We start from the raw sequence: 23,902 nt of genomic DNA, 5'->3' as shown, positions 1-23,902 counted from the left end.
AAGGACATGGGGTCTATCCTTGCCACACTGTTTTTCAGATTTTGTTCTACCGTACTTTGTTAATGATTTTTTGTCCTCCGAAAGCGACAAATCGTTGTATTGTTAAGTGGACACAATGATTTAGTCTGCAAACATCTGAGGTCTGGATTATTAGGCTGTAATACAATTTGTGTTTATTGTCTTTAGTCCAATTAAGGAACCTGCAAGCGTTGGCCTTTTTCGTCAAATCGAACATCGTCTGACTTACAGCGGCAGTTTGTAAGTTCATACCTAGTTATCTTAATATTTGCTCATTCTCGATTTTGGCATGAAAAGGCCTAACTCATGGAAAGAAAATAAAACATGCAGATGTGTATCCATGAAATATCCGCTTGTAATTTAGAAATTTCCGTAGACCATGGTTATTGCAGCCCGGAGGACCGGGCTGCTCCATACATATAAGTTTAAGTGTTGGTGTATGGGGATTGGGGTGGGAGTAGTTATTTAGAATTAAAGGTTTTCTATACATTGAAAAGATTGTTAATCAGGATGTTCTTTCCGTTTATAAACTACGAGATACATAATATATTTACCTCCATGAAGTGAATCTGTAAAAATGTATATGTTTTTCACATTTAATATATAAAGTTGATTATCATTTACTATCGAAAAACGACAGGTCCCCTCTTTTTTAGAACATCAAATTTTACTTCTCGGATAAAAACGTACTCTGCGCAGTTCATGGTTTATATCCTAAAATTGAAAATTAATACATTTTTAAATATAGGTGATGCGTGTGTCTAACTTCAATTTATATTTTATGCAGCCAAACTTTACTTTAGGAATTGATCAAGTTTAAAATTGTATCGTTTTTGATTGATTTTGATCCGACTACAAGTTTTCAAAATATTCGCGACTATCGTCTCCATCAATAATACGCATACCTTTTCACACATATCGAAGCGGTTTTATGAACAAGGCTCATTTTCATTGTTTACTTTATATTTCCCGGGCGACAATTGATGGTTACATCAATGTTTTCTTGTGTTTATTGTAGTTGCGGTTAAAATAGCCCTGGTGCAAGAAATCCAGCTTTCTTATACAGGCGGCGTTATAAGAAAACAGGTTTCAGATTTGTGTACAAAAGTCTAAGTTTTTATAAATTTAATCTCTCTTTGCTTTGATGGCAAACAAACATTTCAGAGGGTAATGACGAAGAATGAATGCTTTTTGAAATCTAATAAATTCATTCAGCTATGTGCTTATCAAAACACGATAAAAAACATAAAAACTAATGAAATCCATTCAAATGAAACTACAAAAAGCCAAATATTCTTTGTGAACTACCTGTTTTGATTCTTCTATATAGCAATTCAACAGATCCACATAAAACTACGAAGTATGAAGAAAGATGATAAAATAAAATTCTAGCTATAATATTTAATAAAATAAATGGCAATAAACCATTTTTCACCTTATCTAAAGTTTATATCTTCCGATTGATTCGATATGCAAAATATGCTTTTTAAAAATACTTACATACAACTTCTGAAGCTAGACTGACTACTGACAAACGGATTGGTAAGACAACGATATCAAAAGTCACGTCTTTTAAAGTCAACATTTTGCGAGGTTCAATATACTGACCTTGTCAGCAAATACAATCTCTCGTTAGGTCGAGTGTTTGGCTGACTTTTTTTATGTACATCGTCGGGCCATTGCGCTTGATTGTCTGCAGTATTGCCCAATTGTGGAATGGAGTACAGACAGGCGTGACCGGCCGACGGGGGATGCTTGCTCTTCCATGGCACCTACATCAATCTCTGATGATTTTACAGGTTCGTGTTTCCTCTACTGATATATATTATTTCAGTGGACTTTAGAGCATGAAAGCTGTTTGTTATCTTGATATTCCATCCTATAGTATTTCATAAATCACTGACATAAATTATAAAAAAAAATGTCGGTGTAAGAGTTAGCTGACCCAGAGGGTCGATAACCACTACCAAACTCTGTATAGTACAACTGTATTCATGCAGGATAGGCTTGCTCAATTTTTTTTTCAAATGAGATGGGTCGAGTTGCTTTAGATTATCATTATAGAGTTTTACTTCCACTGAAGAATTCTCGTTTTAAAAATGAAGTACAATTGTATAGACAGATTTCAATGAGGCATTTAAAAGAACACATACATACTCTGTACTCACTTTACTGGTTTTTACTATTGTTATTCTATCGCCATGTTTGTAGAAAAGGGGTGGGTTTTTTTTATTTATACGGAGTTTTGTTATATAAACGGAGTCTCTAGCTTATCTCTGTCTAACACCGATGATATAGTATTCTGAAGGGAAAAAAAACTCGGGTACTGAGAATGGTATCGATTTTCTGCCCTAGAAAGGAATGACCGCTTGTTGTCCGGGAATCTGTTTCTTGACCGAGTATTTTGCAGACACATAGGCCAGATAAAAATGAACTCGAAGTAGAGACAAATCTAATATATTGGAATTTCTTTTCTTTATGAATTCTCTATAGAAATAAATTCAGAGGCATATTGCTCCCTCGGCGAGCAGAAATATCTGTTTGTTTCGTGGACGCACGAGAAAGCCTTTTATTTACGACCATTTGAGTGCAAGTGATGCATATAACCGACAAGAGCAAAAGAGACGCAGACTCTTGAAAGCAATGTATTTATAGGTATAACCCATGATCTAGTGTTTTCTCGATATAAGACAAAGAAAATATCATGTTCACTAGTTAACCAGGACATAAAACGGGAACATAATGATAGAGGTAGGTTCTAGCAAAAGGGTGTATAATATACGCTGCCTGAATAAAAGACAGGTATTAACCAAGAATTTAAAAAAAGCGAAATTGTCGCAAGACATTTATATTGTATCTTATTTTTCTAAATCATGGCAGAATTTTTTTTTTCTGTTACATAATCTTTAAAACAATAATCATAAGCAAGAATGACATTTTTGAATTCAGATGTCCTTGCACAATCAGGCGAAAATTAAGTTCCTTGACTATGAAATGTTTTAGAGCATTTCCAAAAGTGTCAATGTCATTTAATTCTAGTACTAGAATTATAGCAGTACTTCTTCAATATGCCATATATAAAATTATTTTGAATTTATATATTTGAAGTCTTCTCTCATCTATAATTGTTACATTTTTACACCTTTTCATTGAGATACAGATAGTAAGCACATTAACATTGTCAAAATGCTTTTACTTATTTTACAATTACCAGAATGAAAAGGAGTTAAAGTTTCCTAAAGAGCAAGGCTACACAGACATCTGCCTAGTGCTTTTGGGGAGCTGGGCTATGGTTAAAATCAGTTAACTGCAAATAAGTGCTATTTGTGTTCTTGGAAAATATATTTCATATTCAAGACGCTCTCTTTGTACAAGAAAATACTGATTGGACATTAAAATCAAACATTCTCAAATGCAATTTCTTTTTTATATTTTATTTATAAACATTTTACAAAAGGAATGGTAGTGGGGAAAGGCTAGCTATGTAATAACACAACTGTTTCTTTTCCTCGTCTCCGAACTGTAAGAAATGTCAGAACCCTCTGAGGACGTTGAGCCAAAGCGCTTTCTCTTAGGTAGTGGTGTATTACTTAGCTCAACATGCGCCTGTCTCAAAATTTCCTTGAATATTCCGACGACATTGATGTTGTCTTTAGCTGAAGCTTCAATGTACCCGTTACCCCAGTCAAAACACACGATGGATTCAGCCGTTTGACGCATTATAGCTCTCTTCTCATCCGAAATGTCCGATTTATTTCCAACGACGACTATCGGCACATGTTCACCTTTTCGTTCACTTAAGATTATGTCTCGCAAATATTTCACGCCTTGAAACGAAGATTCATCGTCTAAGGAGTATACCAGAACAAAAGCGTCACTCGTTGAAATAGCCAGTCTGCGCATGGCCGGAAATGAATGTGCACCCGCCGTGTCTAGAATGTCAAGAACTAAGTCTCTGCCGTTTATGGTGTATTCTCGGCGGTGAAACTCCTCAACAGTTTCTTTATACTCATTGATAAAGTGATCGTAAAGGAACTGGGAAATTATGCAACTCTTGCCTACCCCGGCGGCGCCCATGATGGTCAATCTATAATGTAATTTGTCATCCTGGTCGCCATTCCAATTAGGCAGACTTTGTGATCGACCTTTCTTGTGAAAAGCACACATTTCAATTTACCTGAAGCAATAAATATGAATTTGCACATTAGATATGTAGGACATTCAATATGGTATGGTTTTATTCGACACTAAAAGTAGTTCTTGCTTTTTCTTTGACCTTTTTTAAATATAAGTTTAGCAGTATTCTTTGTCCTTGTACTTTGTGCTAGATTTGTTGTTTATATGAGCATGTCATTAAATAGAATTCAGCAGTTGTTTAATTTCTTCTTTGTAAATAAAAAGCTCCATTTATATTTTTTAAATTTTAGCTGACGCAAAAGTTGCAGGACATAAAAAAATAACTTAAAAATTATATTTCAAAACTCCAAACTTTGCATTGCATCAAAACAAAATATGTACTTTTACTTTAAAAAGAGGTTAAAATGATAAGTGAATACTAGTATATATATATTTTCTGAAATAGGAAGAAAGCTTAAAAAAGCAAATTACAGTAATTTTACAATGTTCTAATAAATTTAAAAAGGTTTTCTACAAAAAATATTTTCTCAAGACGACATAAAGTAAGAAAGAAAAATGTGAAAAAGCGTGAACAACAAAAACGAGTGATACTTACATGTGTTGAGAGAAGCAGACTGTCAAAGGATAAAGTAAAGAGGCTCCAATCCGTCTCCTATTTATAGAAGTATTGATTGGGCGGACTCGATTGGTCTCTGTTTATTCTGCCTGGCCGCAGACACTACTAGATTATGAAGTTGTATGAAATATGACCCCTGTAAAGGTATGATGAATTTCTGATCCTCAATCAAGTCTACTTCCTTCTTCTCAACAAACCATGGAATCTTGAGATTACTGTTTAAGACACTGCATTAATTTTCTTCAAGTCAAAAGGCATTCCAATCATTTCCTCTAGCTAATAAGGATGAAAATGTCAAGGTTTGGAAAATGAGAAGGTGAGAATCAGTCAGATAAAAATACGTGAAACATATTGAGCCCATACACCTCATAGGATATAAAAAGGACACGTGTTGCCATGGACCTTGAGAATAATTAAGGATCTAGAAATAAACACAATAAAAAAAAACTGTGAAAAAAAGTTGACTTGGGGGCAAGCTATTGAAATGAAATCAGGCATGAAATTTAATACTTATCCAAATCAAGAGACAATTTTCTAGATTAGGAAAATGTTTAGCCATAAACTTCAGTCTATTACCCCAATAAACAATATATTGAACACTGAAATTGCAGTTTTTTTCAGAATTATAAAAGAATTTACTCACAAAAGGCATAATTTACACTTTTACATGTGGTATGTAAAATGCATTTGACATATATTTCCGATCCAAGTTTTGTATCTCTGTTGTTTAATGTTAAGAACTATTTTTTGAAACAAACATCTATTAATCATTAAGTAATTTTCCATGAAATATATTAACAGTAGTGAAGGAAAAGCTTCAAGAGTACTATGCAACAATACCGGTATATTCAAGAAGTGGTGTGAATCAGATGTGGATACTCAAAAATTTTAAAGAACTTTCGGACAATTTAAAATCACAAGATTTTACCAAAATCAACAGCTTAAAAACTTACTACTTTTCAACTTTAAACACAACCACTACCCATGATAAATTAAAGTCCAGGCTTTTTTTTATATATCATTGACAACTGCTTTTTCAATAAAAATAGGACTCGTAAATTTACTAACATTGTTATTGGTCATTTGCAAAATTATTTTGTTAAAACATATTCTGATTGCAAACACAAGTACTCTGAAGTTGACATCAAAAAGATGTTTGAATTTTGATTGGCAATATCTATGTGGTTTTTGGAGACCAGGTCTTCCAACAATTTATTGGAAAATCCCATGGGTACCAATTGCGCTCCGTTATTAGCAGACCTATTTTTGTATTCATATGAAGCAGAATTTGTGCAAAATCTTAAGCGTGAAAAGAATAAAACACTTGCTGTGGCCTTCAACTCGACATTTAGATATATCTACGACGTATTGTCAATTAACAATGGTAGTTTCCATTCCTATGTCGATATCCTGATGACCTTGAGATAAAAGATACCACAGAATCTGACACATCTGTTTCATACTTGGATATTTTACTTGAAAAAGACATTAATGGTAATCTTACAACCAAGCTCTATGATAAAGTAATGACTTTAACTTTTCTATCGTCAACTTCCCTTACTTATACAGCAATATACCTTCATCAACTGCATACGAAATTTATATATCTCAATTGATTCGATAACAAGAGCATGCTCTACGCATGAACAATTTCTAAAACGAGGTAAATTATTGACAAACAAGTTGATGAAGCATGAAAATCAGCAGGCTCGTTTAAATTCATCATTTCGTAAGTTTTATGGTCGATACAATGACCTTGTCGGCAAATACAATTTATCATTGCATTAAATGCTGACTGATGTTTTTCATACTAATTGTTAGTCCATTATTTATACACTGAATTGACGACGAATTTTTCCGTTATATCCCGATCATGACACCAGCACACGGCGGATGTGACCGGTTGGCAAGGGATGTTCATTCCTCCATGGCACCTGATCCCACCTCTGATGTTTTTGGAGGTCCGTGTTTGTTCTGTTCCTATTTTGTATTGCTTTATGGACTTTGATATTGAATACTGTTCTATATCTCCATATCCTTCATGGAGATAACGGATAATATTCAAGCTCAAACGTTCATTAAACAATACAAAATATCAGCAGAGCAAACACGGACCTCCAGAACATCAAATATGGGACCAGGCACTACTGAAGAATAAGCATCCCTTGCCGACCGGGCACGCACACCCGCCTTGTGGTTCTTGTCATGATCGAGAAATAACTGAAAAATTCGTCGACAATTTAGTGTGTAAATGATGGATTAACATTTAATATCAAAAACGTCACTCATCATTTGACTCAATAATAAATTGTATTTGCTGACAACTCAGACAAGGTCATTGTATCGACCATAGAACTATCGAAATAATGACGTTAAACGAGACTTCTGATATTCTTGTTTCATAAACTTATTTGTCAATAATTTACCTCGTTTTAGAAGTTGTACCAGTTAGGTAGAGCACACTCTTGTGTATCGAATCAACTGAGATCTGATATAGGTCATGGAAAACACATGAGGATCCTAACGATCATAACAAAAACAACATAATTATATTGAAGATGTTAATAAATTCCGCAGTCAAATATTAAATTCTTCTCAATAATAATCCAAATGTGTACTGCCAAATCTGTTCTATTAGTTTATTATATTTATATAGAAAAAAATAAAACAAAGGCAATAATTAACGAAAGTGAAAGGTGCAGAGTGCAATATGACGTAAATGAAGCTTATTAAATAATAATGTCAAAAATATGGGGTTTGAATTTTTATCGCATACATGTATTAGTTGAAACTTGCTTTTTTAGTTGCTGCAGTTTCAAGTGTGTGCTATAATATTTACATACAGATCATAAATGGGTAAATTTTAAAAGTCAAAGCAACATTTGATAACTTATAAGCGTCTTCGGCATAAACACCCTATCCAGGTTGCACAGTGCAGTTCGCCGATGTGCTAAATTGTTTCTTAACTGTTCTGTTCGTTATCTCCGCCTTTTACATCCTTAAACACTCTGATAGCTTCCAGCTTTAGTCAACATATGCCAAAGGTGCAATCGGTTTGGGTTTATAACCAACAGTTCATGCAAAAAAATATGAAGGAATGTAAATTTTCTATCAGAAATATGTCGCCTGAAGATTCTTTTTCCGATCCCATGTGTTCTGTTTCATAATGTTCTGTCAAATAACATAGCATATTTCAATTTGAAGTCTACTCTTGTATTTCTTACAAACATACATCGACATTTTGTTAGAATGGATTGAATGTGTCAGATGGATGTTGAAATTTTGGACAAAGCGATAAGTCAATCTTAAAATCATTCATCCTTCTGTTTTCGACAATGCAGAAGTGAAATAAGAAGTAGGTAGATTACACGATCAGTATACTAGTATACTGGTGACTGGTCAGCAGGTTACGACGTCAGCTTTGTTTGCTCATAATTTGAATGGTATATTAGAGAAACTGGAAATTAATTCTGCTTTTGTTAATCCAACTCTCTTTAATAAAAAAAAGGACAAAAAAAAGAAGATTTTAACAGTCTCGTTTGAAGTCATCATTTTTAGTATAGTGTTACAGATGATACAATGATGGCTGTTTCTAATTGTTTGGCCATTATTTACTCGCTGAACTGTTTGCAGATTTTTATGTGTTTTTTCTTAATCATGATAAGGGGCATACTGCGAATGTATCCAGTCGCCAGGTGAAGCTCACTCCTCCATGGCACCTTATTCCACGTTTGATTTTTTAGGAACGTGCTTGCTCTGCTTCCATTGTCTATTATTTCATGCTGTTGACAGCGAAGATTGTGGCTTTTTCGGTTCATTACGTCTTGTGTAGTTTTGAGACGTATCCTTCTCTTGCCAGACCTTTTTAAAACTGAACGAGGTTAAGAACAAGTCCTCAAGTCAAATCACTCAGATTCTCGTAGAGATCTCGAAAAACTAATCTTTTTGAAATTCTTGCTGAATGAACAGTCATTCCTTTTGTGTAGTTTATAAGTTCCCTATCGATGAACCCGGAGGAGACTGTGCTTGTTTGCCCCTCTGTCTGTATCTTGTGTATCCCACTTGGTTTTCAGCATTTTTTTTCCAGAAGCGCTGGCAGACATTTGGCTGAGATTTGGTATGTTAGTTATCCTGAAGAGTAATGTTATGTTTACATTTATTTCGGCTGTTTTGATTTTTAATGGAATTACGACCTTTGGGGGGATAGTTCCCAAATCGCTTGCAGATATCGTTTTTGTGAGGTTATCTTGATAAGTTATAGATCAGGTTTGCATTTTTCCTCTTAAATGATTTGTTTTATTGTATTTATGCATTTTTAATTTTTTTATGGTGGCCAGATCACATTTGCCGATAGTGGATTAGAATTGCTAGTGTAATGTTCTCAGAATGCTTGCTTTTAATATTCTTTTGGTTTTTTATATATTCTTTTAAAACTTGTTGTTTCGAGTTCTTTTTGCAATTTCTACTTTTAATGTAGTTGCTATATTATCTGTTATTTTAGGTCATTTCTTGCCGATTCCATGCATTGTTTCTTTCTGCTTTCTCGCAAAAAAGTCTCCCGTGCTCAGGGTTAAATCTATATGGCGCAGAAATACTAAACAGAATACTAGCAATAATTAGTACTGGTATCGTATTAACAATCTACTTGCAATAGATTTCTCGGATAAAAGCATGAATAAAAACGTGAGACCCATGCAATGTTACTGTGTGTGTTGTGGTCAATATTTTCACACTGTAACAATGTCAGTTTCTTTCCACGGGTTAATTAAGATGTTATACTTTCATGTTAATACGAATGTTGTTCGGTTCGGAAAGTTCGCAGATCATTTCATTTTTCGTTTTGTAATTTTGAAGAAATTTACAATTTACTCATAATCATGCATATGTAAAAGTCCCATTCTTGCTTGAAATCTCATCTAATATGATTTGATAGAAATCTTTTAAGTCAATTGGTTAATCAACAAAAATAAGTAAACTCGAAACACACTTGTAACAACGTAACGTAACGTAACGTAAAATATAGTGTCAAAAGTTTCTCAAAAATAATCTCCCTTCACATTTCTTACAGAGTATCCCTATTTCCACTCATTAAAAAACTTTTTCTTCACTTGAAATTATTTTTTCTAACAATTATTCTAGATTTATCATTTTTTGGCAATGTTATAAATTCTTTACTGCTTGACTGTGCTTTCGCAAGATCAGCAACTGCGAAACACCATGTTTTTCCATGACATTCGAAAATTTTTGGTTGACGATGGTTTTCTTTAGGTGGGATTTTTAAATATTATCCCCCCACTACAAGCAATATTCATACAGCATTAGACTGTTGGAATCCTCTTTTCAGCATTATACATTTCTATATGTGTAAAAGTATGCTTTGGTTTCAGCATTAGGGATATTTCATAAAATGGTAACATTAGAAGAACCAAGAGAAGGAAAAAAAATATGCGAATTAGTTTCGATATTTAGAGCCATATTACTTTGAAATGTTGTATCTGTATTTGCATATTAATGCCTAAAATTTCTATAAAAACAGCAGTCACAAGCAGCAACGTATCAACAAATGACTAAAATGCACAAACGCTGTTTCTTTACAGTGCGTAGCTTTTAATTAATGTAGTATTTTTCTCTGGTTTCTGACTTAATGAAATATTCAATGTATCTTTCCTTATATGTCTTATATATTTAGGTGAAAGAGATTTGAAAGACCATATTTTTCTTTCCTCATCACAATTGCACAACTTTAAATAGATATGGTAAACTGTGTTTGAAATCTAGCAGTGACCATATATTTGGCGGAATGTTGGCGTATGAAAATATCTTCTTTTCTACCTCTCAAAAGCATTATGGAACAAGGAATTTAGTTATAATCTTTACACAATTTAAGACTTAGAAGAATTTTTCAAATGTTAGCTAAATTAATAATAAGAAACTTAAGTTTTAAAATATATAAAATAAATATGAATTTCCAAACAAACTACAATTATGTTAGATTTTAATAGCTTCCAATCTCAGTAAAGATTTGAGCCAAAAACCCATAGAAAGTGTTTTTACTTTCTTACTAAACGGTCAAAACTTTTTGTTTTTGTATCCTTTTGTATCTCTATAAGACTTCTTTACCATATGTGAAAATAAGAAAAAAATTAAATATAGGGCACATATAAAAATAACTTAAATATCCTAAAAAATTAAGAAAAATAGAGGAAATTCGGATTAGTTAAAACAACTATTTGTGTCAATTTGGTATAATCATCTTGTAGACCTTATATAGAAATATCTTTTTATGCAAAAAGAAAAACATTTAATCTTTTGAAATAGAAGGCCCTATCTCATGATTGGATGCAGTTATTTTTATTCTATAGACTAGGGAAAAGGTAATGATCTGGACCTGACCATTACTCTAATATAAAACGGTCAAAACTAATCTAACTGATGCCATCACTTAGAAATATTGTCTTCTTGATTCTGTGTAAATTTCATTAATTTTTAAATACAAGAAATACAGTTTTGTGTGAGAAGAATCCTACCTTAACGTAGCTTATACTATTTTAATTTAAATTATCTTTTGTAATTCATACGCAATTAAAAAATTGGAGCAAACTGACAGGAAGTATAATTATGCACAACAGCTCACGGCTGCATTGTTTATAATTAATTATCTTTTCGATAGCTTTGCTTTATTCATAAGTCGAACATTTTTTTACCCTGCAACCAATCTATCATAAAATCTTTAGTTCTTGACTTTTATGTCTAATTCATGTCTCCATTAGGACTTTGCAAGGATTATTTACTTGTCAGGAAGACCATCATACGAGACCTTATTGGTAAGCATGGTCTTATTTTCTACTTGTCCTTACTTAAACCGGAAAAAAGAACATCAACAAAACCAAGCCTCTAAACGGATTCCTTCCTTAACACAAAACCGATTATTTTTCAGATACAGCAGTCATAAGAAACCGAAAGGCATTACCTGGGCAGGTAAAAACTAACATGGTTGATATACATCGATACTTATTGAAAGTTTTCACCAAACTCTGCTCTATAAGAACCATATTTCGGCAAAAATTTCGTTTCAAATTCCGTCGTGCTATAATGTTTTATTAGGGCTTCCGTCCAAAAGTATTGAATTTTTTCGCGATAGTATTGCTTTTAATACATAAGCAATATCGCAAATCAGTTTGAGTTTGCGAATAATTCATTTTTGATACTGAAAACAATAAAGAAGATATAATAATGCAAAAAAGGTCAGTATAAAGTTATGTTTGGGTGTAAACTATTTAATGGTTCAATTTTTCTAACATGTTTTTAAATTTTCGTTAAAAATTATTCTTCTGTTAAAACTTGTTTATCATTTAAGGTACTCCGATCCTAACCTAGGAAAGGTAACTCTTTAATTTATAATTTAATTTAAAAAGTCCCAAAGGAACGTGCAAATTAAAACTTTTCATGCAACAATTTTCCTTTTATATCTCTCACTGTGCTTCAAGGTTCTTTGAAATTCTCAGAAAGGTCTTATAAAGAGTCGAAATGTTTACCCCATAAAAGTATTTTAAAATTTCATATTTAAAAAAATTGAAGTATGTGAATCTAACCATAGATATTAATGTTATTTAACACTATGTATAAAAATTATGCATTTACTTCAAAAGCCTGGATACTTATAACTTTTATTAATAAAATGTGTGTGTGTTTTTTTTTATCAAATCTGAATTGGAAAATGCATATTCGGTAATTATATTTAAATTTCCTGAACCTTTATTTGAAATTTACGAATATTCCTTATATAATTTGATTAACTTGAAAGTTCGAACTTTGAAGAATTATCATGGGTAATTAAAATCACGTTACTTTGAGAATTCAGAGACATTTTTGTGCGCATTTCCCATTAGTCAATTTTCAGAACCTGATGGTCGGAATACCTTATAAGTATCTAATAAATTAGTTTTACCTAACAATATAAATATTTATCATTACAGCTATTGAAAAGGATTCGTCCAAAAGATATTGTTCCATATACAGGACAATTTTTTAACAACTATTAATGACGATGTACATATATATTTTGAACATTTTCCTTTTGAGACAAAAATAAACAATTGAACGATTGATTAAAGATAATTTGACTGTATTCTACATAACAAAGAATACACGGCAGATGTGACATGTCATTAGGGATGCTTAATCCACAATGGTACCGGATCTCACCTCTGATGTTTTAGAAGTCGGCGTTTGCTCTGCTCCTGATATATTAAGAATGATTAGTGTCTGTTATCTTCATATTTCATCACTGTGGGTCTATTTTTCATATGAAACTACTTACTACAATTTGAACGAAGAAAGTAGTTTGCCAAATTATGTTTTTAGCTTCTTAGTCTTAAGTCTATTATAGACTTAATTATTTTTCTGAGAAATCGATTGCTTTTTATGGGTATTAGATAATATAAATCGAAGTTATTTGCTAATGAATAAGTAATGGACGATTTATTCCACAAAAATATAAACTCGCCCCATAAATAGTAAATGATTCTACAGAGTTGGTTCAAAAACGTCCTGGGTGATTAATCAAATATAGAAGAAGGTTCGAATTTCATCGATATTGATGATAATAAAATTAAAATGTAATTGCCCGTTTATTAGAAAACGCAAATGCTAACCATATGTGATTCAGATGATCGTCATATGATTTCCTTCAAAATGACCTTTATTGAAAGGCTGACTTAGATGGTAGCAATTGATTATAGCTCAAAGAACTGAGCACGTTCAAACATTCCGGATATTTCGAAAAATATATAAATACAACCAAATTTTAAAAATTTTAAGATTGGGGGGATAGAATACTTTGTCACTCCTCTGCTAGTATTATGTTACCGGTATATGTTATGTTATTTAATATTGTTTTTAACTCAGCAATTTTAACTGAAGCTTGGATTGTTGGTGATATATTGCCTATTTATAAAAATAAGGGGAACGACAATGACCCTGAAAACTATAGACCTATAACTTTATTAAGTTGCATGGGTAAATTATTCACATCCATCTTAGCTAAACGATTAAATAATTATGCTGAGCAATATGATATACTAAATGAAAATCAAGGGGGTTTCAGATCAAATTATTCTACAATAGATAACATTTTTACTTTACAATCGCTAATCGAATTATCCTTTTTATTGAAAAAGAAACTATATTGTGCATTTATAGATTTTACGGCTGCTTTTGACAATGTATGGAGAATAGGACTATGGCAAAAACTCATTCAAAATAATATTACCGGAAAATGTTTTGAAGTTATAGTGAAAATGTATTCTGAAAGTAAATCCAGAATAGCTGTTAATGATATGGTTACTGAATATTTTCCATGCAAAATAGGGGTACGACAAGGGGAAAACTTATCGCCCTTTTTATTTGCTTTATTTCTGAATGATGTAGAATCTTTTTTAATTGCACATAACAATATTGGTGTCTCAACAATATCAAATGAGATTGAAAAAGAACTTGGTGTCTTGTTAAAAATGCTGATTATTTTGTATGCAGATGATACAGTTTTACTATCGGAATCATCCGAAGATTTACAGAATCAGTTGCACAGTTTTTTATTGTATTGTGAAAAATGGAAACTAGAAGTTAATATAGAAAAAACAAAAATAATGATTTTTTCAAAGAGACGTATACCGCATAAAGTTTTTTATTACAATAACAAAGAAATTGAAATTGTTAAACATTTCAAATATCTAGGAATTATATTCTCAACAACAGGCTCATTTATTAAGACAAAACAATATGCTACTGAAAGAGCAACGAAAGCTATGTATGGTATTTTAAAAAAGGGTAACCAATTACATCTTTCTCTTTATGACCAATTGTATTTGTTCGACAAGATTGTAATTCCAATTTTATTGTATGGTTGTGAAGTGTGGGGTTATGGTAATGTTGAAATGATAGAAAGAGTACATTTAAAATTTTGTAAAATGCTTTTTCATTTAAAACCAAGTACTCCAAATTTTATGATCTATGGTGAATTAGGTAGAGTACCTTTAAGTATACATATCAAAACAAGAATTATTGCATACTGGTCAAAAATTTTATATGGAAAACAATCAAAATATTGTTTTTTAATGTATAAATTACTTCGTGCAAAATTTGATAATGGACATGAATCTAAATGGTTAAAGAATTTGAAATCAATTTTAGACAATTGTGGATATAGTAACATTTGGAACCAGAATCAATTATTTAATAGAACTTGGCTTATTAAAAGTTTGAAACAAAAATTACTAGATCAATTTCAACAAAATTGGAATTCAACCTGTAATGATTCTTCAAAAGGTGTGACATATAATCTATTTACAAATTTTCACTTTGGATGTCAATTTTATGTAGATAGCAGGTTAAATAATTATAAGAAACAAATTTTAGCTAGATTTAGAACAGCAAACCATAAATTACCCATTGAAACAGGAGGATGGGAAGGTATTGAAAGAATTAATAGAATATGTCTTTTATGTAAAAATGATCTTGGTGATGAATTCCACTATATTTTATGTTGTGAAAAATTAAAAGATGAAAGAAAATTGTACATTCCGAAATATTATTTTACAAGACCAAATATTATCAAATTTAATGAATTGTTTTCTTCAAAAAATGTTGGACTATTGAGTAAACTCTGTTCTTTTATTAAAATTTTAAACGAGAGAGTCAAACCTCCAGGTTAACATCAATGTAAACATATATGGAAATACTTGATTATAAGCACACTTTGTATATATGTTATATGTTATGCTCACGCATGTATGTATATATGTTATAATAATATGTATTGATCTCTGTGTTGTTAAATAACAACCAAAGAGATGTTAATAAACTGGTAAACTGGTCACAAAGATCCATTCATGAAATCACAGACCCGATTTCAAAAGCAGCTTTTTATTTGTCATAATGTGATATTAAAAAAAACAGAAGAGACAGCCAATAAAAAGTAACTCAAATATGAGATAAAAATATAATAAAAAGTTATTAGGACCACAACAAAATCTTATTTGAATATTGCAAATTATAACCAGAGCTGACACGGACCCATGAATACACTAGAGGAGAGACAAGTTACAATGGAGGAACCAACATCGGCTGTCAAGCCACACCCATAAAGTGTCTTTTGTCTTGATAAGGTAATAAACAAATCAATCTGAAAATAATTTTATAACATTATTACATAACAATAATTTTGGTATATAAAATGCCGGTCAACATTCGTCCCACCAGAAAATTGAACTTCAAACATTTGAACCAAACAAGGTAGTGTTTATACTATAAAAGTGCTAAATACATTTGTACCCTCGTTACATTATCTCATTTGCTGGTATCCTGCCTAGTTTTAGAAATTTATCGAACGTAAAACATGATCTATTCAGCAAACTCCATTTATCATTAAGTCGAATGCTCACTGACATTTTTCAAACTATTTGTTAGGTCATCATTTTATAACTGAATTCACTACGAATTTTCCCCTTTTTTGCGATCAATTGAAAGAGTAAATAACGGGTGCGACTGGTCGACAGGGGCACCTTGCCCCTCCATGACACCTTATCCAACCTCTGATGGATGATGTTTACTCTGCTTTCGATTACTGTTTCAAAGAATTTTTACTTCTTTTTTCCAGACTTAAATACACACTATGTAATAAAAATGAGGACAATGATTAAGGAAATGAATAGTTTAGAATCCATTTGCTATGTACATAGTCTTGATGTATTACTACTATCAATATATACGTTCCTTTTGGTAGAAATGTCTGAGAGTTATTAAACATGCATTCTGGTGTCTTTATTGTTTGCATATTCCACATTTATGAATATCTTTTAAATCTTACCTACCTTGTATACGTGCAGATAAAGGAGAAATCAATTGCGAACTGTAATGTGCAAGGGAGGTCACTGCCTGTGAACCCCCGCGGGCTCGTAACGGATACGGATAGCCTTGAGATGCTGCCAATATGTACATTGCGCAGCCTTAATCACTTGGTACTGCGTATATAAGGTTCCTACTGGTAGCAAACAAGTGACACTGGCATGGAAGTCCACACACCAGCACACTTCCACAAGAGACAGGCAGGGATGACCGCACACTTGCCCTTGCTCAGTGACAAGCAGGGATGACAGCAAACTTGACACTAAGACACGGTTCTAGACTAGAGACACTGGCAGGGATGTCCACAAACCAATGTTCTACCACAAGAAGCAGGCAGAGATGTCCACACACCTGATCTTGCGCAGCAACAAGCAGGGTTGTCCGCACACTTGCTGCTATGTGATGCTAATTACAGAGCAGGAATGACCACACACTCGGTCAAGTAAAGAGCAGGGATGACCCACACTTACTACTTAAACCAGTACAATGTAAGAAGGGAAGTCCGCACATTTATTTGTGCTAATCACTGTTTTCTAGAAACTTTCCCCTACATTCTTGTTTTGATTGATCGGCAGTAAAAACCTTATAAATCCCACATACCATATGAAATACTGAGTGATTTTTTATTTACAAACTAATTAAAACACTAATCAAGCTTTCAATCAACAAATCTTTATCAACCAAACTAAAGTAACATACAATGATTATAATTGATAACTTTAATCCGAATTCAACAATAATTAAGTATCTATTTTTAATGCATACAATAAGTAATAAAAATAACAAGGGCGATAACTTTCGCTATAATAAAAATATATGGAAAACAGCTTTCCGCTTCAGAACATTCAATTTTTATATTGAGTGCTGTTCTATATATGGCACATTTGGTGTTAACGAACAGTATTCAAGATCAAAAGTCCATAAAACAATACAAAATAGGATTATAGCATACACAGACATTTAAAACATCAGGTGAGATCAGGTGCCAGTTAGAAGTAAACATCCTCTGCCGACCGGTCTCACCCGCCGTGTGCTCCTTGTGATGATCGGGAAATTACGGAAAAATCCTTCGTCAATTCAGTGTATAAAGGACTAACAATTAGTATGAAAAACGTCAGTCAGCATTTGACTCAATGATTATATGTATTTGCTGACAAGGTCATTGTATCGACCATAGAACTTGAGATATGATGACTTTAAACGAAACTGCTGATAAATTTGTTTCATCAACTTGTTTGTCAATAATTTACCTCATTTAATAAATTGTTCATAGGTAGAGCATGCTCTTGTGTATCGATTCAACTAAGATACATAAACTCCGTATGCAAGTGATGAAGGTATATTTCTGCATAAGTAAGGGAAGTTGACGATTTTAAAGTTAAGTCATCATGTTTATCATAGAGCTTGGTTATTAGATTCCCATTACCGTCTTTTTCAAGTAAAATATCCAAATATGAAACAGATGTGTCAGACTCTGTAGTATCTTTTATCTCAAGATCACCGGAATATCGTATCGACATTATAAGATTGGAAATTACCATAGTTTATTGACAGTACGTCGTCGATATATCCAAATGTCGATTTGAAGGCCACAGCAAGTGTTTCCTTCTTTTCACGTTTACGATGTTGGACAAATTCTGCTCCATATGAATACAAAATAGGTCTAATAATAACGCGGCGCAATTGGGTAACCATGGGAATTCTAATAGATTGTTGGAAGACCTGGCCTCAAAACAAAATATAGATGTCAATCAGTACTTGTATGCACAATCAGAATGTTTTGTTTTTTTTAACAAAATAAATTTGAAAATGACAAGCTAAGTTAAGTTCCATTTTTGTTTATAAAGCAGTTGTCAACGATATCAAAAAGCCTGGGCCTTAAATTATCTTGGGAAATGGTTGTGTATAAAGTTGAAAAGTCGTAAGTTTTTAAGCTGTTGATTTTGGTAAGATCTTGTGATTTCAAATTCTCTAAAAGTTCCTTGGAAATTTAAGGTATCCATATCTGATTTACACCACTCCTTGAATATATTGTTGCGCAGTACTCTTGAAGTTTCTGCTTCACAACCGTTAAAATCATAGTGAGGAGAAAAGAAATAGGCTTGGTTGAGCATTTACTAGAACCCGTTTGGTATCTTTGTAAGGATTGTTATAAAGTTTCCGGATCCATTAATATTGATTTGGCATGTAGTTCAGATTCATTTTGGTTCTTTGGGATCTTAAGAATATTCAAAACTGACATATGAATTTGAAGAATTTCTTCCTTAGAAAGAGAACTATGAGTATAAGTTGAAATACCATTCGTAGAATTGAATCCAAGTTCTCCTAAAATACAGTTTACATAACAAAGTAATGGAATATTCGATGGGCTTTTATTATGCTCTTTACATCGGTAGAAAGCATTTTTTTTTCAATTTTAGATTGTTTTCTTATACATTTTTATATGAAATATATGGAGATAACGAACAGTATTCAAGCTCAAAAGTCAATTAAAACAATACAAAATAGGAGCAGAGCAAATACGGACCTCCAAAACGTCAGAGGTGGGATCAGGTGTCATGGAAAAGTGAGCATCCCCTGACGACCGGTCACACTCGCCTTGTGCTCCTTGTCATGATCAGGAAATAACGGAAAATCCGTCGTCTAATCAGTGTGTAAATAATGGACTAACAATTAGAATGAAAAACATCAGTCAGCATTTGACCCAATGATAAATTGTATTTGCTGACAAAGTCATCTAAATCAACAGAATAGCTAAAAAAAAATATCCCGACAATATTCGGATTAATTTTCTTTTAAAACTAGTGGGCCCAGATTAAATTTAAATTCATAACATTATCAATAAGAATTTCATTCGAACAATCATATGTCAATTTGACTCAACACTTGTTTATCAATTAAATAAAAATATTTGATTTATACAATAAACCATCCTTCTTGTGTTTTTATGTTAACATTTGCTTCGAGACATTTTACAAAAAGGTTTTCTAAATATAAAAATAGATACAAATAAAATCATACTCAAATAAATCAGAAAAGAAAACAAAAAGACAAATAAAAAAAATGCAGAAAAGATTTTTAAAACAATTTATTAATTTCTTAAGGCTCCGTCCTTGCCCTTTTGGGAAAATATCCGCTTTGAACCAGAATGCGGATAAAATAAGAAAAGGAGAAAAAATCGTTAGAGTTTTTCAAATAAGAGAAAACAAGGTTTTAAAAAGTTTTTCTTGATTTATTTTGTAAAAAGCATTCATATTGTACAAAAATAAGAAATGGCACCCTTCCTCATGATATCACACAACTTTTATTTCGTTCACGGGTAGGGGAATTCCCAATGTCAGATCCGTCAGATGAGGTCGAAGCAAACCTTTTTCTTTTCGGTAAAGGCGTTTTGCTTATTTCAATGTTGGCTTGTCGCAGGATTTCTTTGAATATACCGACGACATTTATACTGTCTTTTGCCGAGGCTTCAACATAGCCATTACCCCAGTCAAAACATACAATAGACTCCGCTGTTTCTTTCATTATAGCTCTTTTGTCATCTGAAATGTCCGATTTATTTCCCACGACGACTATCGGAACATGCTCACCCTTACGTTCAGATAATATAATGTCTCGCAAATATTTCACGCCTTGAAATGAGGACTCATCGTCTATGGAATACACTAGCACAAAAGCGTCACTCGTTGAGATAGCCAGTCTGCGCATGGCCGGAAATGAATGTGCACCTGCGGTGTCTAAAATGTCCAGAATTAGTTCTCGGCCGTCCACGGTGTATTCTCCTCTGTGAAACTCCTCCACGGTTTCTTTGTACTCACTGATGAAGCGGTCGTACAGGAACTGGGAAATTATGCAACTCTTGCCTACCCCGGCGGCGCCCATGATGGTCAATCTATAATGTAATTTGTCGTCCTGGTCGCCATTCCAATTAGGCAGACTTTGTGATCGGATTTTTCTGTGATTCGCATTCATGTTCACCTGTAAAATCAATATTTACATGATTTATTGCGGTTGTACATTTTTTCTGCCTCTAATATTCAATTTGTAACTATGCATCACTTATTCAGTGAGTTCATAATTATATAATGAATGATCTTTGTCAAAAATAGGGTGACACATCTATAAACCCATGATTTCTTCTGTATTACAGATATTCATTCATTCGCCTTTATTTTGGGACTTTTTCGAGCAAAAGACAGAATACTGACGAGTTATTTTCATTTCTTCTATTACATTTTCCACAGTGAAATACTGTAATTTATTTTTTAATTAAAGTGATACTTTGTAACAGTGTGTACCTCTTGTCACGGTATTAAAGGGAAAACCTCTTAATTTTCCCACTCCCACCCCTTCTTGAAAATATTTTTTAAAAAAAAACCCTCTGGTCTGTTGTGTCATTAAACGTAAATATAACATTGTTACACAGAATAAAATTGTTAAAGATTTTTTTTCAGATTGTTATTAAAAATCTATGTTTACAATGTTCGTATGACTCCCAACTGCTCTACAATGACGTTTGCCCATGACAATGCGTGAAAAAAAGAAAGCGGCAAAGGTAAATAAAAAGCATGAAAAAATAAAAAAACAAAAAATTAAATATATTTTTTTTAAAGATGATTGTGGAATTAAATTAACTCGTGAGACATTTTTTTTCCTATTTTTTTTTTTCACTTGTGTTTTGCACTCGTAAAAAATCAAATTTTCCTGTCCTGCTCGTGAATTAATTTAGTTTAATCAGTTACATAACTTAATTATCTGGGACAACTTAATTATTTGTCCTTTCAAAAATAAAACTCGTACAACAATACTTTTTTACTGAGATTTCAAAGATGTTCCCCCTTTCCCCTATACTAATACTTTCAATGAGATAATTCTATAATTTTTAAACATAAGAATAAACCAATACTACTTACACGTGGTGAGGACTGCGTAATCTCTATTACTGCTGAGGCGAGGTCTGTTAAGCCTTTATAATCAGGAGAGAGAAACCACTATTCATCGATCAGGAATCTGTCTTTTGATTGGTCGTATTGGCCAATGTTAAGGTCTATGACTCTTTCCAGGTGCACTTGTTAGAGTACAAACAAAGCAGAAACAAATATGTTTTAGAGAAAATAAGAATTTTTTGTAAACAGTAATGTTTTTCACAATAAAAAAATGGATTTTGCTATAAATCAAAGATACGTATTCATGGACAAAGGTTTGCCTTCTTCAAAATGATAGAGTACCTTATTTTTATTCGACAGAACAAATCTGATGTATGAAAATACAGTGTAAATTACATAAAAGAAAAACATAAAAAAAGATTATATCAAAATTTACTATTATTTAATAGAATCTTAAAACTAAAAGCATTCCATTCATGAATTAAAATAGATACAGACACTATGCAAATTTGCTTGACTTTCACTGATCAATGCAAGGAGATATAAATGAAGAACAAGTGATTAGAGTCGATTAAATTAACAAAGTTCTATATGAATATATGTAATTAAACAGAAAAAGTATGCTTATCTAATTAGTTCATAGTTTTATGTTCTATTGTACTAAAAAAGTATTGATAAAAGGAAACCCACCAACGGCTGTGACACATGCACACAATGTATGCTATTTTTTTTTTACTTGTATCATTATGTTTGTTTTTTTTTTGCTAATTGAACACTATCTCTCATCAACTGGTATTATTGTATGAAAGCATGGTTAGGGGTACATTGTTATTTACTATGTATAGAAGGTGCAGCTTTAGCATGGGTAAAGTGCTGGTGCTACCCTCTACTTCTCTATTCAATGTAAAATCACGACTTCCATTCACAGTATTTATCTGTTTTTATTCACATAAGTTTTTATCTACTTTCGCAGCTTTAAAGCAAAGATTAAAAACGTAAGCAAATCTATTCATATATATATATACAAATATGTTAAACTAGAGATCCATTGCCCTCAGCTCTTTCCCGAGAGTCGATGCTTTATCTTACAATATACATATGTAATAAAATAAATTGAAATACTTAACGCAGGGAATTACTTTAAGCAACAAAAAAATGGTATCAAGTATCCCAGTAATGTTATCCACGAACTTTGTTTTTAGAAATTGAGAGAGTTTATGAAATCATTATAGAACATTTAAAATACCACATCCTGTTTCGAAAAAAGTTCTACCCTTATTCTTTACAAATTCAAGAATGTAATGCAGCACACTATTCTCGTCGGCGATATTGTAGCACACACTTTCTTCCAGAATTACTTGATTGTTGACTGTATTGAGTGTTTCTCGCTTTTCTGCAAATGATTATTAAAAATCTTTCATTTTTATGCTTGTACAAAAGATTTAAGAGAAAATTATTTGTTACAAAACAGAAATCGATAATTATGTTGATGCATGGTTTTTTTCTGGATGTTCGTTAAGACACCGAGGCTGTAATATAAATGGAAAAATTAACTGAATGCTTTCGCGTTGCTTGGCTGAACAGTTCGTGCTCTTAAAACCAATAATGTAATTTTTTCATTACACAACCAGGTCAATTGGTGTTTTTCAATTAAGCAAAAAATAACAAAAATAGATAGTAAGGAATTGCTCATTCTATATATAATACAGACATAAACATATTTTTGCTAAATTGATATAAAAATGTTATTTCGAGGAAATTAAAAATAAAAGAAAAATATCCATTTCTAGTAAAGACAGACTTTTTGTTAGGCCATTTACAATGGACTTTTGATGTAATATGGAGGGGAAAAAACAATTTTCAATCTCTAACGTTCATTCAAACAAAACAAAATCGGAGCAGTGCAAATATACGGATATTTATATAATGTACTAGTACTTGCTATAAGGTCATTGCATCGACCATAGAACTTGCGAAATGATGACTTTAAACGAGACTGCTGATATCCTTGTTTCGTCAACTTGTTTGTCAATAATTTACCTCGTTTTAGAAATTGTTCATACGAAGAGCATGCCTTTGCATATCGAATCCACTGAGAGATATAAACCCAGTATGAAGTGATGAAGGTATATTAAGGAAAGTTGACGATTGAAAAAATATGGTCATCGCGTTTATCATAGAGCTTGGTTGTTAGATTACCATTAACGTCTTTTTTCAAGTAAAATATACAAATATGAAACAGATATGTAAGACTCAGTGGTATCTTTTTTTTCAAGCTCATCAGGATATACTCTATCGACAATAGAATGGAAATACCCATTGTTAATTGACAATACGTCGT

At 32.3% G+C, this 23,902-nt stretch overlaps 2 protein-coding genes across 2 annotated transcripts; both read right to left on the bottom strand.

Moving 5' to 3' along the window:
* Positions 1-3,442: 3,442 nt before the first annotated feature.
* Positions 3,443-5,039, bottom strand: LOC134271573 (ras-related protein Rap-2c-like). The gene is made up of 2 exons (XM_062753776.1): positions 4,751-5,039; positions 3,443-4,195 (listed from the first exon to the last, which is right to left on the bottom strand). Exon 2 carries the CDS (start codon positions 4,183-4,185, stop codon positions 3,499-3,501), a length of 687 nt encoding a protein of 228 aa, XP_062609760.1. The 5' UTR covers positions 4,186-4,195; positions 4,751-5,039; the 3' UTR covers positions 3,443-3,498.
* A 14,847-nt stretch (positions 5,040-19,886) lies between these two features.
* On the bottom strand, positions 19,887-21,695 carry LOC134271572 (ras-related protein Rap-1b-like). The gene is made up of 2 exons (XM_062753775.1): positions 21,589-21,695; positions 19,887-20,653 (listed from the first exon to the last, which is right to left on the bottom strand). The coding sequence occupies exon 2, from the start codon at positions 20,645-20,647 to the stop codon at positions 19,961-19,963; it is 687 nt and encodes a 228-aa protein (XP_062609759.1). The 5' UTR covers positions 20,648-20,653; positions 21,589-21,695; the 3' UTR covers positions 19,887-19,960.
* Between the last annotated feature and the right edge of the window lie 2,207 nt (positions 21,696-23,902).

Source organism: Saccostrea cucullata, unplaced genomic scaffold (genome assembly GCF_032062105.1).
Source record: "Saccostrea cucullata isolate Sc308-1 unplaced genomic scaffold, CSIRO_AGI_Scuc_v1 ctg187, whole genome shotgun sequence".
Classification (NCBI taxonomy): domain Eukaryota; kingdom Metazoa; phylum Mollusca; class Bivalvia; order Ostreida; family Ostreidae; genus Saccostrea; species Saccostrea cuccullata.
Note: the sequence above shows the minus strand (reverse complement) of the source record. Positions and strands in the feature narration are given on the sequence as shown.